The sequence below is a fragment of the Eleutherodactylus coqui genome, chromosome 3, assembly GCF_035609145.1.
Source record: "Eleutherodactylus coqui strain aEleCoq1 chromosome 3, aEleCoq1.hap1, whole genome shotgun sequence".
Taxonomy (NCBI): Eukaryota; Metazoa; Chordata; class Amphibia; order Anura; family Eleutherodactylidae; genus Eleutherodactylus; species Eleutherodactylus coqui.
In genome coordinates, this window is record NC_089839.1 from 155845738 (window position 1) to 155862020 (window position 16283).

The following is a 16283-nucleotide window of genomic DNA, read 5'->3' on the forward strand; positions in this document are numbered from 1 at the left end:
TTTTCTGCCAAATTTTACCTATACAAGACCTTTATTATAAACTTATCAGCTCCATTTGGAACAACAAAAAAGCCCAGTGTTTCCTGCTAGAAAAAAAGGGGTATGCAAATATTAAAAGAAAACAACTTTAAAATGTACTATTCAAAAATGTGAACATTTGCTCAGGGTATCAAGACAACCTAAGACATGAAGGGGTTAAACGAAAATTCTATGCGCAAAATATTATTTTATCTGCTTTATAAGGGACCTTTCACATAGGTCAGAATTTGGCTGCCACATGCATCACAACACACAGTAGAATCTGCCGTTGCAGAAATCTCCACCAAAACCTCCATATCTTAGGGCCTATTCATGCAAGCGTTTTAACGGCCCGCCGATATACGCTACCGTGTGATGCATGGGACAGCGTATACGCAGAGATGGCAAGGGGAGGAGGGGGCGGGATGGAGTTGGAGCTAGTGTGCTAAGCTCCCGCCCCTTGCTGCTGTTTGCAATGGGAGGGGCAGGACATGGCTTAGCTCCTGTGTGTGCAGCAGCCGGACATCTCCGCAAATGTTCGGCTGTGTGGCTGTAATGGGGGCACTTGTCATTACCGCTGCAGTGCACAGTAATTTAAGGATCCAGCCATACCACGGCAACTGAGGGGGGCATGCCCTGGAAGTTCCCTGTCAGTTACACTGGTCAAACCGCATGGCCCGGGGGGTTCCCTGTCACGAACAGCAGCCAACCCATGTCTCCACCCATACATCCGGTGGAGACATAATGCACCAGTACCATGCCAGCTAACACACAGGTAAAGAAAAGTTTGTGTGAAACTGTGCTCCTTCAAGTCCTAATTTGCAGTGAACCCAACATAATCTGAGAGACACACAGGAGAAGATTGTTGTTGAGTCTTGGACATTAATCAACTTAACTCTACTGCTGCTGCCACCGAGTTGAGCTCAATATACAGAGCCCCTCTGACATGACAGTGATAGTAAATAACAGTGCTGATTGCTCAGTGTGTCGGACTCAGCTTCAGTAGAGATAAGATGATTTATGTAATGTCCGAGGCTCAGCAACAATCTTCTCCTGTATGAGTCTCTCAGATTATGCTGAGTTCCGGTGGCTGCCATTCAGGACTGGAGGAGTGTCTACGCCTTGTAGGGTAAGCATATCCAGCAAACAGGAAAAAATGTTTTGCACAAAAACCTCTCACTGTTGGTACAACCATCAACTTTTTTCAGGGGCTGTGGGATGCACAGCAGTGTGGCATCAGCAACTAGGGGGCCGTGAGCATGGTCTCTGCAGTCCCAAGTCTGTAATTGGTTGAGCAACAGTCGCAAGGGACAGTTCCACCAATGAGAGATCTGTCTTCAAACGGTCTATTGCAGCAGCACCGCTGAGGTGGAAGGACGGAAGGGAAGGGAAGGGGGAGGGGGTGATCTTAGTTAAATAGCCCCACTGCATTCCTGGGGGGACAACCTGAAAGAGCTGAACAATTGTGATACTAAGGGCCGTTTTACACAGACCGAATCTTTTTAATGCCAAATACTCCAGCAGTGCTTTGTGTAAATGTCACTATGAGCGCCATTAATATTTATCATTTGGGCCATAATTTTTTTAAGGGTGCATTCAGACGACCGTATATCGGCTGGGTTTTCACGCCCAACTGATATAAGGCATGTTTATCTGCAGGGGGAGGAGGCTGGAAGAGCCAGGAGCAGTGCTCTGAGCTTCCGCCCCCCCCTCTCCACCCCCTGCACTATTTTCAATAAGGAGAGGCGGGGCGGGGGTGGAGCTAATTCCCAGAACTTAGCCCCGCCCCCGTTCTGCCTCCTCTCATTGCAAATAGTGCAGAGGGACAGAGAAGGGGTGGAGAGGGGGCAGAGAGGGGGCGGGAGCTCAGAGCACTGCTCCCGGCTCTTCCAACCTCATAACCCTGCAGAGAGAGATGCCGTATATCGGCTGGGCGTGAAAACCCAGCCGATATACGGTCATCTGAATGCACCCTTAAGGTATCACAATTAATAATGATAAATAGTTTTATGGCTGATCTTCTCTATTAGGTACCTGTATCCCCAGAGGCCCCTCTTTAAGGGAGAGATACTGTAAGGGTTGTGCTGGCTGGGTTCTATTGTACAACATAGGTTTCTAGTAGCACAGCCCCACAGGTGTGGGATGATTGAGCTGGCTGGGTATGGTTTGCTCCAGTCAGCCAATCCCCAAGGTCTGTGCTCATAAATATACCAGCTCCTTTGCTAGAGGCTGCTGGTCTTTCTCCTGTCTGTTTGTGGTGTGAACAGGGTCGGTGTTTGGTTTCTGCAGGAGGGGTTTGTTTGACTGTTGCTGGACTCCTGGTTATTGTAGGGACTAGTGGAATAGTGGAATAGCCGGGAGCCTAGCTTTCATGTTCTGATCAAAATGTCAACTAAGGCCTCCTGCACACAGGGGCCACAGCATCGCTGCGAGAAAGTTGCAGCGATATTGCATCACTGCACCATGTGATATTGCTGTGTCCTCTCGTGGCAATACCGCAATTTTGTAGCGCTACAAAGTCACGCGGCCCTTAGCCAATCACAGCCAGTGTTCAATGAATGGCTGTGATTGGTTCAATCACTGCCATTCATCAAGCACTTCCTGTGATTGGCTAAGCGTCAGACAATCACGACCACGTTTTCGTGTGGTTTTTGTGTCGGGTTGTTGCATGCTACAAAACCTCACATGTGTGAAGAAAACCATAGGCTTCTCATGCATGCAATTTGTAGCAACGCTCCAAAATCGTGCGACTTTGTCGCCCGTGTGAAGGAGGCCTAATACCTGGCATTTATAGCATTAACATCTGCTACTAGTGTTTCTGTATTGGCTGCTGCATAGTGTGATTCTGGCTGTGTGTGTCTTCTTACCCTGTCTAGTTGTCCCTGTAGGTGATGGCATGTTAAGGTTTCCTATCTAGGGTGCTTGGGTTTCTAGGGGCAGCAAGGGCCCAGATCCAAGACCACTGGGCTGCCCTTTATTGGGGTGATGTCCCTGCTAAGGTAGGTCAGCGTCACTTACCCTAGTAGAAGATAGGTACACATGTTTATCTGTGGTAGTTCACCTGGTGTTGTCTAGCATTCTGGGTCACATTCGTGTGGGCCCGATGCTCATTTGCCCACACAAATAATATTCTCCTTCGTTAATATGGACTACAGGTGCATTTACACACAAAGATGATCGCTCAAGATGGCTTTTGAGTGATCATTTTGCATAAATTACTACTTGGTATTAATGCCTGTTAGTAGCATGTGAGCCACCAGGAGCTGTATTCAGAGAACAGACCACCTGCTGTTCTCTGAATACATTCCCTTTGTTCTGTCACAGGGCTAACAGCTGAGAGAATGTAATCAGCTGTTATCAGCACTCCCCGGGCAGCATACAGCGTGCTGCCCAGATCAGATGTTCTGCCGAACAATGGATTTCATGCCGAACTGAAATTCATTGTTTGTCAGAAAAGTGAAAGATGGGCACATTTACACACAACAATTACCGCTTAAAAGAGGGCTTTTGACCACATTTTGAGTGACAATTGTTCTCTAAATGGGCCTTAAGTACAGTGTGAGTAGCCTTACTTAAAAACTAGCAAGTCATTACGATAGTTAGCAAGTGTAAATGGACCTTTAAAGGGGTTTTATCATTACCAAGAAAAGGTTTCTATTAGCTGGGCCTGTTGTAAAATAAATGAAAAAAGAAAGGAAACTCACCTCTCATCAGTCCACCAGGATGCAACTGAGCACCTACCCAAGTGGCAGTTTCCAGGCTGGCGGAAGTCAGGTGACTGCTGCAGTCAATCACAGGCCACAGCATCACCATTCTAACTGCTGAACCTAAGTACTCACATCCTGGCCACCATGTTTCCAAGAGTCCGGGATAGGTACTGCCTCTTATCCGCCAGGCCAAACACCTGGAAGCCGGCAACAAGGTAGTGGTTCAGCTGCATCCCAGGAGACTAAGGAGAGGCGGGTATGCTTTATTCTATTCTACCATGGGCCCAGCTGATAGAAGGGGTTTCTTGGTAATGATAAAACCGCTTCTAAGGCTGCATTCCCACAAATGTATATCGGCTCGGTTTTCACGCTGAGCCGATATACGCTGTCCTCATGTGCAGGGGGGGGGAGGATGGCAGAGCCAGGAGCAGGAACTGAGCTCCCGCCCCCTCTCTGCCTCCTCTCCGCCCCTCTGCACTATTTGCAATGGAGAGAGGTGGAACGGGGGGGGGCTAATTCTCGGAACTTAGCCCCACCCCGTCCCGCCTCCTTTTGTTGCAAATAGTGCACAGGGGCGGAGAGGAGGCAGAGAGGGGGCGGGAGCTCAGTTCCTGCTCCTTGCTCTTCCATCCCCCCCCCTGCACATGAGGACGACGTATATCGGCTCGGCGTGAAAACCGAGCCGATATACATTCGTGGGAATGCAGCCTAAAGGGGTATTCTAAGACCAAAGTCAAGTTCCAAATTAGTCATAAATCGTCTCACAGTGCTATAGTAAATTCATCCATTACCTTTAGCTGCTTTTTCCGCTGTGCTTTGTTGCTTGCATCAGCACTTCCTGTTCACAGTCCTCCTATGTTACTTAAAGGGGTTGTCCCGCGCCGAAACTGTTTTTTTTTTTTTTCAACCCCCCCCCCCCCGTTCGGCGCGAGACAACCCCGATGCAGGGACGTAAAAAAAAAACCGCTCAGCGCTTACCTTAATCCCCGCGCTCCGGTGACTTCTATACTTACCGGTGAAGATGGCCGCCGGGATCCTCTTCCTCCGTGGACCGCAGCTCTTCTGTGCGGTCCATTGCCGATTCCAGCCTCCTGATTGGCTGGAATCGGCACATGACAGGGCGGAGCTACACGGAGCCGGCATTCTGCACGAGCGGCCCCATTGAAGACAGGAGAAGACCCGGACTGCGCAAGCGTGGCTAATTTGGCCATCGGAGGCCGAAAATTAGTCGGCACCATGGAGACGAGGACGCCAGCAACGGAGCAGGTAAGTATAAAACTTTTGATAACTTCTGTATGGCTCATAATTAATGCACAATGTACATTACAAAGTGCATTAATATGGCCATACAGAAGTGTATAGACCCACTTGCTGCCACGGGACAACCCCTTTAACATCTCCAATAATCCCCTGGACTGCCTGTTCACTCCGTATCCTCCTCCCACACAGCTCATGAATACTAAATCCCATCAGCTGTACCAATGATGATCATTTAGCTGCTCTCATGGTTTCAAAAGCCAGAGAGGAGAGAAAGAGGAAAGATGGGAGGGAAACCTTCTCTCCCAGAGACTATATTCAGAGAGTATACAAAGAGGGTGATATTTGGAAGAGCATGTTATAAAGAGGTCGGGGGTCTGATGTTTTGGGGAGGTAAATGCGTATTCTATCCATAGATTCTCAGAAATTGTCCATGTTTATTGTTAATTATTATAGATGAGCGAGCACCAAAATGCTCGGGTGCTCGTTACTCGAGTCGAACGTTCAGTGATGCTCGAGGGTTCGTTTCGAGTAACGAACCCCTATTGAAGTCAATGGGCGACTCGAGCATTTTTGTATATCGCCGATGCTCGCTAAGGGTTTCATTTGTGAAAACCTGGGAAATTCAAGAAAATGCTGGGAACGACACAGAAAGGGATAGGGCAGGCGAGGGGCTACATGTTGGGCTGCAGCTCAAGTTCCCAGGTCCTACTATTAAGGCGTGCTCTAAAAACGCACCTCTTCAGGGAGGCATACCGCATTCCCTAAACAAACCCCTTTGTACTCCGCCTGATAACATGCTCCCTGACCTAGCAACTGCAATCCTTGCTAGCCATAATCAACCGCCTCCTGCAGTCATACCGATTCAGCCTCCACATGGCTTAATGTCTGATGATTGTCTGTGTATAACATCACTCACTTTCCACCCCGCCATACCGTGCACATCTCCAGCCCTTTACCTTCTGTATCACCCCATTATTTGTAGTATGTAAGCTCGTTGGAGCAGGACCCTCACCCCTACTGTTTCCATCAACTAATTACTATGTAACTGTGGTTTTTGTATCTCTTCTCTCCCTGTCTGCGGAATATGTTGGTGCTATATAAAGATTATTATTGTTAATTATGCAGTTTCAATCACAGCAGGTCAAAATTGCATAATCCCTGAGCGGAAATTAAAATGCAGCATGTTCCATTTTACTGCATCTTAGGCCTCCCTTACACAGGCGTTTTTGTACAGCATTTAGCGCTGCGCTAAACGCTGTACAACACTCCCATTCATTTCAATGGGGCTGCTCACTCAAGGCTGAAAACTCAGCGTTTTCAATGCTGCGCTTTTACAGCATTGCATGTTCTATTTTGGGTTGTTTTCAGCCCTGTGTTGCCCATTGAAATGAATGGGCAGCAGTTTCGGCGCTGCCGAAAACGTGGCACAACTTGTTATCGTGCTTTTGGCAGCGCTAAACACCCAGGCTACACTGTCTGATTTAAAAAAAAAATCAATGTTCACCTGGGATGAATTGTCGGGAAGGGCTTAAATATATAAGCCCTTCCCTGCAATTCATCCATAAATGTGTAAAAATAAAAAAAATATATACCCACCTGGTCCCGGCAGAACGATGTTAGCCCATTGAATTCAAGGGAGCCGGCAATACAGCCGGCTCCATTGAAAGCAATTTAAAATCCCCGCCTGCTGAATGAGCTGCCTCTAATTGGTCACAGCCTGACCAATCAGAGGCAGATCTCACTCACACACCCATTCATGAATTTATGAATAGGTGAGTGACTGCTGCCTCTCATTGGCTCAGCGGGACCAATCAGATGAGAGGCAGCAGTCACTCACTCATCATGAATTCATGAATGGGTGTGTGAGTGAGATCTGCCTCTGATTGGTCAGGCTGTGACCAATTAGAGGCAGCTCATTCAGCAGGCGGGGATTTTAAATTGCTTTCAATGGAGCCGGCTGTATTGCCGCCTCCCTTGAATTCAATGGGCTAACATCGTTCTGCCGGGACCAGGTGGGTATATATTTTTTTTATTTTTACACATTTATGGATGAATTGCAGGGAAGGGCTTATATATTTAAGCCCTTCCCGACAATTCATCCCAGGTGAACATTGATTTTTTTAAAAAATCAGACAGTGTAGCCTGGGTGTTTAGCGCTGCCAAAAGCACGATAACAAGTTGTGCCACGTTTTCGGCAGCGCTGAAACTGCTGCCCATTCATTTCAATGGGCAACACAGGGCTGAAAACAACCCAAAATAGAACATGCAATGCTGTAAAAGCGCAGCATTGAAAACGCTGAGTTTTCAGCCTTGAGTGAGCAGCCCCATTGAAATGAATGGAAGTGTTGTACAGCGTTTAGCGCAGCGCTAAATGCTGTACAAAAACGCCTGTGTAAGGGAGGCCTAAGATGCAGTAAAATGGAACATGCTGCATTTTAATTTCCGCTCAGGGATTATGCAATTTTGACCTGCTGTGATTGAAACTGCATAATTAACAATAATAATCTTTATATAGCACCAACATATTCCGCAGACAGGGAGAGAAGAGATACAAAAACCACAGTTACATAGTAATTAGTTGATGGAAACAGTAGGGGTGAGGGTCCTGCTCCAACGAGCTTACATACTACAAATAATGGGGTGATACAGAAGGTAAAGGGCTGGAGATGTGCACGGTATGGCGGGGTGGAAAGTGAGCGATGTTATACACAGACAATCATCAGACATTAAGCCATGTGGAGGCTGAATCGGTATGACTGCAGGAGGCGGTTGATTATGGCTAGCAAGGATTGCAGTTGCTAGGTCAGGGAGCATGTTATCAGGCGGAGTACAAAGGGGTTTGTTTAGGGAATGCGGTATGCCTCCCTGAAGAGGTGCGTTTTTAGAGCACGCCTGAAGTTTTGTGTGTCATAGATTGCCTGGATAGAATTTGGTAGCACATTCCAGAGGACTGGTGCTACTCTGGAGAAGTATTGGAGGCGGGAATTAGAAGTCTGAATTAAAGGGGCACTTAATCTGATTTCATTAGTGGAGTGGAGAGCCCGGGCTGGGTGATGGATTGAGATGAAGGAGGAAATGTAGGGCGGTGAGCGGCTATGGAGAGCTTTATGGATGAAGGTAGTGAGTTTGAATTGAATGATATATTTGACGGGCAGCCAGTGCAGTGACCGGCACAGGGCAGAGGCATCCAAGTAGCGGCTGGACAGGAAGATGAGCCTGGCTGCCGCATTCAGGATGGATTGGAGAAGGTAGAGTCTGGTGCAGGGGAGGCCGATCAGCAACGAGTTGCAATAATCGAGCCGACAGTGGATGAGGGCAACGGTGCATTTGATTGATTTGTGTATTACTGCGGATCATAACGCTCGCAGAATCCGTAATTCATATCTGGTCATGTGAGACCGGCCTAAGCCCTCCGGGTGATTGCAATATCAGGATGTGAAACTCAGCCTATCGCCCTCGCCAACATGTGATTTACCCGTGGATGCCAGGTGTTTTTCTTTAACCCCTTCATGATGCGGCCCCTTTTTCTTTTTCCATTTTCGTTTTTTCCTCCCCCCTTTCAAAAAAAATCGTAACTCCTTTATTTATCCATCGACGTCGCTGTATGAAGACTTGTTTTTTGCGGGACGAGTTGTATTTTTTAATGGTGCTATTTAATGTACCATATAATGTACTGAAAAACTTTTAAAAAATTCTAAGTGGAGTAAAATGAAAAAAAAAATGACATTCCACCATCTTTCAGTGCATTTTGTTTCTACGGCGCACAAACGGCAACAAAAGCGACATGATACCTTTATTCTATGGGTCGGTACGATTACTACGATACCAAACTTGTATAGTTTTTTTTTTTACTAACTCTTTTTTTTTTTTCAAAGACATTTGATATTTTTCAATTATTTTCTGTGGTCATTTTGTGCGCGCAATAACTTTTTTTATTTTTTCGTCGACGTAGTTGTGCGAGGGCTCATTTTTTGCGGGATGTCCTGAAGTTTCTGATAGTACTGATTTGGAATACATACGACTTTTTTGTCGCTTTTTATTGTGTTTTTTCTGGGAGACAGGGTAACTAAAAAAGTGCATTTCTGGCGCTCTTTATTTTATTTTTCGGACGATGTTCACCGTGCAGGAAAAATAATGCGCTACTTTGATAGTTTGGACTTCAATGGATGCGGTGATACCAAATACATATTTTTATTGTATGATTTAGATTTTTTAATAATGGCAAAAGTAAACTTTAAACTTTTACAACTTTTTTTTTTACAATTAAAAAAAAACTTTATTGATTTTTTTTTTTTTTTACATTATTTTGAAGTCCCCCTGGGGTACTTTAACATGCGATGCTTTGATCGCTCCTGCAGTATGACGTAATGCTATAGCATTACGTCATACTGCTTTTTGACAGGCAGCCTATCAAGCCACCCCCATAGGGATGGCTTGATAGGCAGTCTGGTAAGGCAGCCCTGGGGCCTTTCATTAGGCCCCCGGCTGCCATGACACCTGCACGGCTCCCCTGATCTCACTGCGGGGGGGCCATGCGGTGATGTTCGGGGGATTTAAAGGCATTTAAATGGTTAATAGCCGCGATCGGCCGCTCGCTGCTATTGCCCACGGGTGTCAGCTGTTATAAACAGCTGATGCCTGCACTGTATGAAGAGAGGTTGCCCCGCAACCTCTCTTTATACATACCCCGCCGCTCCATGACGTACCGGTACGTCATGGAGCGGGAAGGGGTTAAAAATGCCTCCCATCACTTCAGATAGAGAAGTGACCCTCTGGCGCAGTATCGGCGCATTACCCATTGTTTTCAGTGGGACACCTCCCATCGCAGCGGTGTGCTCATCTCACAGTACGAGATGTGCAGAAGACTAGGATGCACCAATCCTGTGGGATTGTCTCAGCTATGTGACAGCGGCCTAAGGGCTCCTGCACACTACCGGTTTTTCACGCGATTTTGCTGCGTTCTTTTTATTGCGAACGTCAATAGGACTTTCCAATGTTAAAACCGCGTTGCGATGTCTGTGCCGTACGCTGCGTTGTTAATATTATAAGATCCTATTGGCTTTTGTGTTAAAAAAAAGGCAGCAAAATCGAGAAAAACCCAGTGTGCAGGAGCCCTAGGGGAAACAAAAAGGCGAGACTCCAGCGGGCACAAGAGCGCAAAAATCAGGTCACTGAGCAGTGAAAAACATCTCCTGGTCGGAGGAGACCGGATTTCTAATGGGAGGCCAGAATTTGGCGCAAGCAGCATGAACCGATGACCCCTTCCTGTCAGCTAGCCAGAACATGTCAGCACCGCCATATAATCTGCGGCAGCTACAAGCAGTTTTCTGTCCGCAGGGGCCGGTATCCCTGCAGGAGGCGCTCATCCCTCAGTGGGATCTGTCACTGTAGGGGGTGAAGCAGTCCAGCGCCTCTAGCGGGGCTCTAACATCAGGCGCCCCAAGTGTACATAACCTCCGCTCTACAAAGCTCCGCCCCCTTACGAGCCCCCATAAACATTCACATCCCCTTTAAGCCCGTCGCCCGGGTGACACAACTCCGCCGTCGCTTCCGCTCGCTGGTCATGAACCTGACCGCCGACCAATGAGAGAGCAGAGAGGCGCTGAGTGGGCGTGGCGCCGGGCTGGGGGCGGGACGGCGTGACGTAGCGTGTCTAGTTGTAGCTGTGTCGCTGGCAGGGCGCAGTGTGTGACAGCGGGGGGCGCTCCATGCCGGGCACAGCGGCCACCTGACCGTCCGACACCGGGCCTCGTGAGGCCGAGCTCCGGGGATGGAAGCGGACAAGATGGACGAGAATGAATGGAGTTACCACGGGGAGGGGAACAAGAGCCTGGTAGTGGCTCATTCACAGGTAAGGGGAGCTGGGCCTGGGGGAGGGGGCTTCCCTATACAGGTGCCCTCGGGGCTATACAGGCCGTCTCTACGCACAGGACCTACCCGGAGGAGGGGGCCCTGCTGGGTGTCTAGTGGAGGTGTGTGCTGCCCCCTGTATACGTGTGTGCTGCCCCCTGTATACGTGTGTGCTGCCCCCTGTATACGTGTGTGCTGCCCCCTGTATACGTGTGTGCTGCCCCCTGTATACGTGTGTGCTGCCCCCTGTATACGTGTGTGCTGCCCCCTGTATACGTGTGTGCTGCCCCCTGTATACGTGTGAGCTGCCCCCTGTATACGTGTGAGCTGCCCCCTGTATACGTGTGAGCTGCCCCCTGTATACGTGTGAGCTGCCCCCTGTATACGTGTGAGCTGCCCCCTGTATACGTGTGAGCTGCCCCCTGTATACGTGTGAGCTGCCCCCTGTATACGTGTGAGCTGCCCCCTGTATACGTGTGAGCTGCCCCCTGTATACGTGTGCGCTGCCACCTGTATACGTGTGCGCTGCCCCCTGTATACGTGTGCGGTGCCCCACAGTGGAGGGGTGCGCTGCCCCCTGTATACGTGTGCGGTGCCCCACAGTGGAGGGGTGCGCTGCCCCCTGTATACGTGTGCGGTGCCCCACAGTGGAGGGGTGCGCTGCCCCCTGTATACGTGTGCGGTGCCCCACAGTGGAGGGGTGTGCTGCCCCCTGTATACGTGTGTGCTGCCCCCTGTATACGTGTGTGGTGCCCCACAGTGGAGGGGTGTGCTGCCCCCTGCATACGTGTGTGGTGCCCCACAGTGGAGGGGTGTGCTGCCCCCTGCATACGTGTGTGGTGCCCCACAGTGGAGGGGTGTGCTGCCCCCTGTATACGTGTGTGGTGCCCCACAGTGGAGGGGTGTGCTGCCCCCTGTATATGTGTGTGGTGCCCCATCTGGGATTGTCTGTACCTACTGTCTGTACAGATGAGACCCCTGTGAATACCTACCCACCAGGAGGAGGGGGCTCTACTGGGTGTATAGTGCTGCTGCCCGTATACATGAGTGACATGTGCCCCATCCAGGACCTACCTGGAAATAACCAGTCCTTTCAGTGCCATGCAGCATGTACCCCCCCCCCCCCCTCCCCCAATACACGGGGAAGGCTAGAAGAATGGTGCCTAGTCTGACCTGCACCAGGTGGACCCCCGTAGAGATGTCACCTGATATGGAGGAGGGGCTGCGGGTATGTTCTGTCCTGTAGCGGTACGGTGGCGTTTCCCCGTGGGCGCAGTGCGGCTGACTTCTTGTACAGTGACTGTTGGCACATCTGAGTGGGGTTTGCAGACCCCCCTCCCCTCACCAGTCCTCAGCAGCAGACCTCTCCATAGTAAATGCGCCAGGTGTGCCGGTGCTCCCACGCGCCTGTTCACACGGAGCGGGTTATGGTGTGGCCCCGTACTAATGTCTGCAGCACTGCGGGGCCTCAGAGCTGCTTCAGATCTGCACCAAGTGGTCCAGAGTTTGTCTCGTGGGCACGGGCTCTGAAGACTCTTCACCTGAGGCTTACCAGGTTGTTGGTGTACTCTGAGGGGATTTCAGATGTTTGGGTGGTCCTGCAGCATTTTTTAGAGGCTCCCCAGTAATAGGCATTGAATGTCTCTGATATTCAGTGTTTGGCGCCGGGTACTGCAGCCCGGTGGCCTCATTTCTTGGTAATGTTCCTATAACGACTCGTACAAGAACCTATCATGGTGATGGAATCCAATGTGGGAAATGCCCCCAAAAAACTTGTGGGAGTAGAGCGTGCTGCGCGGCGGCGCTCTGTGTGTACGTGGGGGCAGGGCGTGCTGCGCGGCGCTCTGTGTGTACGTGGGGGCAGGGCGTGCTGCGCGGCGCTCTGTGTGTACGTGGGGGCAGGGCGTGCTGCGCGGCGGCGGCGATCTGTGTACGCGGGGGCAGGGCGTGCTGCGCGGCGGCGGCTCTGTGTGTACGCGGGGGCAGGGCGTGCTGCGCGGCGGCGCTCTGTGTGTACGCGGGGGCAGGGCGTGCTGCGCGGCGGCGCAGTGAAAATCTAGTCAACATCTGCATTATTGGTGACTGGTCGCTCTCCGCAGTTGGCAGCGGTGGAGCAGCTATCGCCCGCCCACTGACTGCGCAGTGAAATCTGCACCAATTTTGCAGTGGAGTTTTCTGTTGTGGAAAATCTACGGGCGAGGTGACTGTAGCCTCACGCCCGCGCTCATGCGGGCGAGGTGACTGTAGCCTCACGCCCGCGCTCATGCGGGCGAGGTGACTGTAGCCTCACGCCCGCGCTCATGCGGGCGAGGTGACTGTAGCCTCACGCCCGCGCTCATGCGGGCGAGGTGACTGTAGCCTCACGCCCGCGCTCATGCGGGCGAGGTGACTGTAGCCTCACGCCCGCGCTCATGCGGGCGAGGTGACTGTAGCCTCACGCCCGCGCTCATGCGGGCGAGGTGACTGTAGCCTCACGCCCGCGCTCATGCGGGCGAGGTGACTGTAGCCTCACGCCCGCGCTCATGCGGGCGAGGTGACTGTAGCCTCACGCCCGCGCTCATGCGGGCGAGGTGACTGTAGCCTCACGCCCGCGCTCATGCGGGCGAGGTGACTGTAGCCTCACGCCCGCGCTCATGCGGGCGAGGTGACTGTAGCCTCACGCCCGCGCTCATGCGGGCGAGGTGACTGTAGCCTCAGGCCCGCGCTCATGCGGGCGAGGTGACTGTAGCCTCAGGCCCGCGCTCATGCGGGCGAGGTGACTGTAGCCTCAGGCCCGCGCTCGTGCGGGCGAGGTGACTGTAGCCTCAGGCCCGCGCTCGTGCGGGCGAGGGGACTGTAGCCTCAGGCCCGCGCTCGTGCGGGCGAGGGGACTGTAGCCTCACGCCCGCGCTCGTGCGGGCGAGGTGACTGTAGCCTCAGGCCCGCGCTCATGCGGGCGAGGTGACTGTAGCCTCAGGCCCGCGCTCATGCGGGCGAGGTGACTGTAGCCTCAGGCCCGCGCTCGTGCGGGCGAGGTGACTGTAGCCTCAGGCCCGCGCTCGTGCGGGCGAGGGGACTGTAGCCTCAGGCCCGCGCTCGTGCGGGCGAGGGGACTGTAGCCTCAGGCCCGCGCTCGTGCGGGCGAGGGGACTGTAGCCTCAGGCCCGCGCTCGTGCGGGCGAGGGGACTGTAGCCTCAGGCCCGCGCTCGTGCGGGCGAGGGGACTGTAGCCTCAGGCCCGCGCTCGTGCGGGCGAGGGGACTGTAGCCTCAGGCCCGCGCTCGTGCGGGCGAGGGGACTGTAGCCTCAGGCCCGCGCTCGTGCGGGCGAGGGGACTGTAGCCTCAGGCCCGCGCTCGTGCGGGCGAGGGGACTGTAGCCTCAGGCCCGCGCTCATGCGGGCGAGGGGACGGTAGCCTCAGGCCCGCGCTCATGCGGGCGAGGGGACGGTAGCCTCAGGCCCGCGCTCATGCGGGCGAGGGGACGGTAGCCTCAGGCCCGCGCTCATGCGGGCGAGGGGACGGTAGCCTCAGGCCCGCGCTCATGCGGGCGAGGGGACGGTAGCCTCAGGCCCGCGCTCATGCGGGCGAGGGGACGGTAGCCTCAGGCCCGCGCTCAGTGGGGGCGAGGAACCGGACCAATATGGCACTTACACCCCGATGATGAATCTTCATTCTCTGCGATGCATTCTGCGGTGTAACGCATCGCTGCAGATGAGGCTTTCGTGTACGTGAAAATCACACTTCAGTGGTAAAAATAGACAAATCATGAGGACATTGTGAATTTTTAGTTCCATGTAAAATAATGGCGATATTGTCCTAAAAATAGGGCGCGCTTTGAATCACCGTCTTTCTACTGTCCGTCGGAGGGAGTAATCATCCTTGTTAATTAACTACACTAAGGGGTTCTGTTATGTGCGCTTTCTCTGATTCTCACAATGCACAAAAATGGCCCCTGTGAATACACCCTCGGGCTCACTGACACGGGTGTAGATATGCGTCGTACTACACGCACTTACTCCCCAGTGACTAGAAGCCGTTCATATCACTGGTTTATTAACATGAACTCAGTGTTTTTATACAGATTTCAGTTGCATAGAAAAAAATACAACATGTTCTATGTTGGTCCGTATTCTGCATCGCTGCGAATGCGCCAATGTGCAGGATACAGGAGTATTCGCTGTTGTTCGAAATCAGTGGGAACTACTGCGGTTCTGGAAAAAGCAATACGCACAGTTTTTCGGTCTGACTAAGCTGTGTAGTCACACTATAATCTGCAGACGCCAGTGTGAATGAGCCCGTATGCCGACAGCGGAGCAAATCTAATGTGAGCCGCTATCTAATCTGCTGGTTCTTCCCAGAAGCAAGAGTTGTTTCCTTCAGGGCTGACAGAAGTGCTCAGGTTGTAGTTACCGAGTGTCTGCAGTCAGGACGCTGCCATAGTCACACATTACTGAACACCCAGTACTTGCTGATTGGCCGCTATCTGCTATATATTTGTCAATGTCTGTTTGTTGGAGCATTGTGCACAAACGGTATGACCGACTGACATGACCTTCTGCACACAGTATAATGTGGACCCACAGAAGGTTATAGGCTAAACCTTATTGCATATTTTTGCCTTTGCTTGAATTTTATTGCAGCAACCCCCAAATTTACTTATACCAATAGATCCTACGGACTCCATTTAGTATTCCTGGTTATTTCCAGGAAGTAATTCCCACTAGAACTTTGTGTTTCAGGACTGCTTTGTAGCTCCAGTCGGCATTAGTGTATCTTGACGCCACCGGACCTAGGAGGTGGAGGCAAGATACACTCCCACAATCCACGGCCCCCGCTGGATTGGCTGGCCAGGGAAATGAGTGGGCATAATCTACCCAGGCTGCTGCTGTGAATGTCCCTGCCGCTGCTCGGGATTCATGGGCTGCTGCTCCTGAGAATCTGTCTTCCGATATGCGGCCTTAATGGGTTGCTGCAGTCAATGTCGTGGCAGCTGCTGTCATCAGCCTGCAGGACTGATATTGGCCTCCGCTGCTCGGCGTTAATGGGCTGCTGTTGTCAATTCCCCCTCTGCCACGCTCGCCCTGAATGCCCTGCTGTCAATGTCTCCTCAGGCGGTTGGCGTTCTTCCCTTGTTTTCGCCCGAGGACAATGACAGCGGTGGAGCTGGGAGGGATGAAGCCAGCCCTGTGCCGCAGGCCCCACTGACACCTGAGGCCATGTAAGTGTCAGCGGGGGACCTTCACAGCGCAGAGCTTGGAAGCGCCGCACCCAGCAGAGGAGTCCCTGACAGCAGCAGATTTGGTGGCCACTGTTACAGCAGGGGAGGGAGCGGACCATGCGAGGTGGAGGAGCGCGATGCATTGCGGCCAGGTGTGGGTAACTGTGAGCAGCGGATTTCCCAGATGTGAGCTCTGCCAAGTGGGGGTGGGGCCAACTGTGAGCACCTTACCACTTGCCCAAAGCTGCCC

The 16283-nt window shown here is 52.0% G+C and overlaps 1 protein-coding gene across 1 annotated transcript in view; it reads left to right on the forward strand.

Annotated features, from left to right (window-relative positions):
- The first annotated feature begins 10634 nt into the window (after positions 1-10634).
- The window catches only part of IPPK (inositol-pentakisphosphate 2-kinase), a 60534-nt gene continuing 54885 nt past the window's right edge, over positions 10635-16283 (forward strand). Inside the window, exon 1 of the mRNA XM_066596420.1 lies at positions 10635-10836. Coding sequence (XP_066452517.1) covers positions 10756-10836 — 81 coding nt within the window. The 5' untranslated portion in view covers positions 10635-10755. The remainder of the gene's footprint in view (positions 10837-16283) is intronic.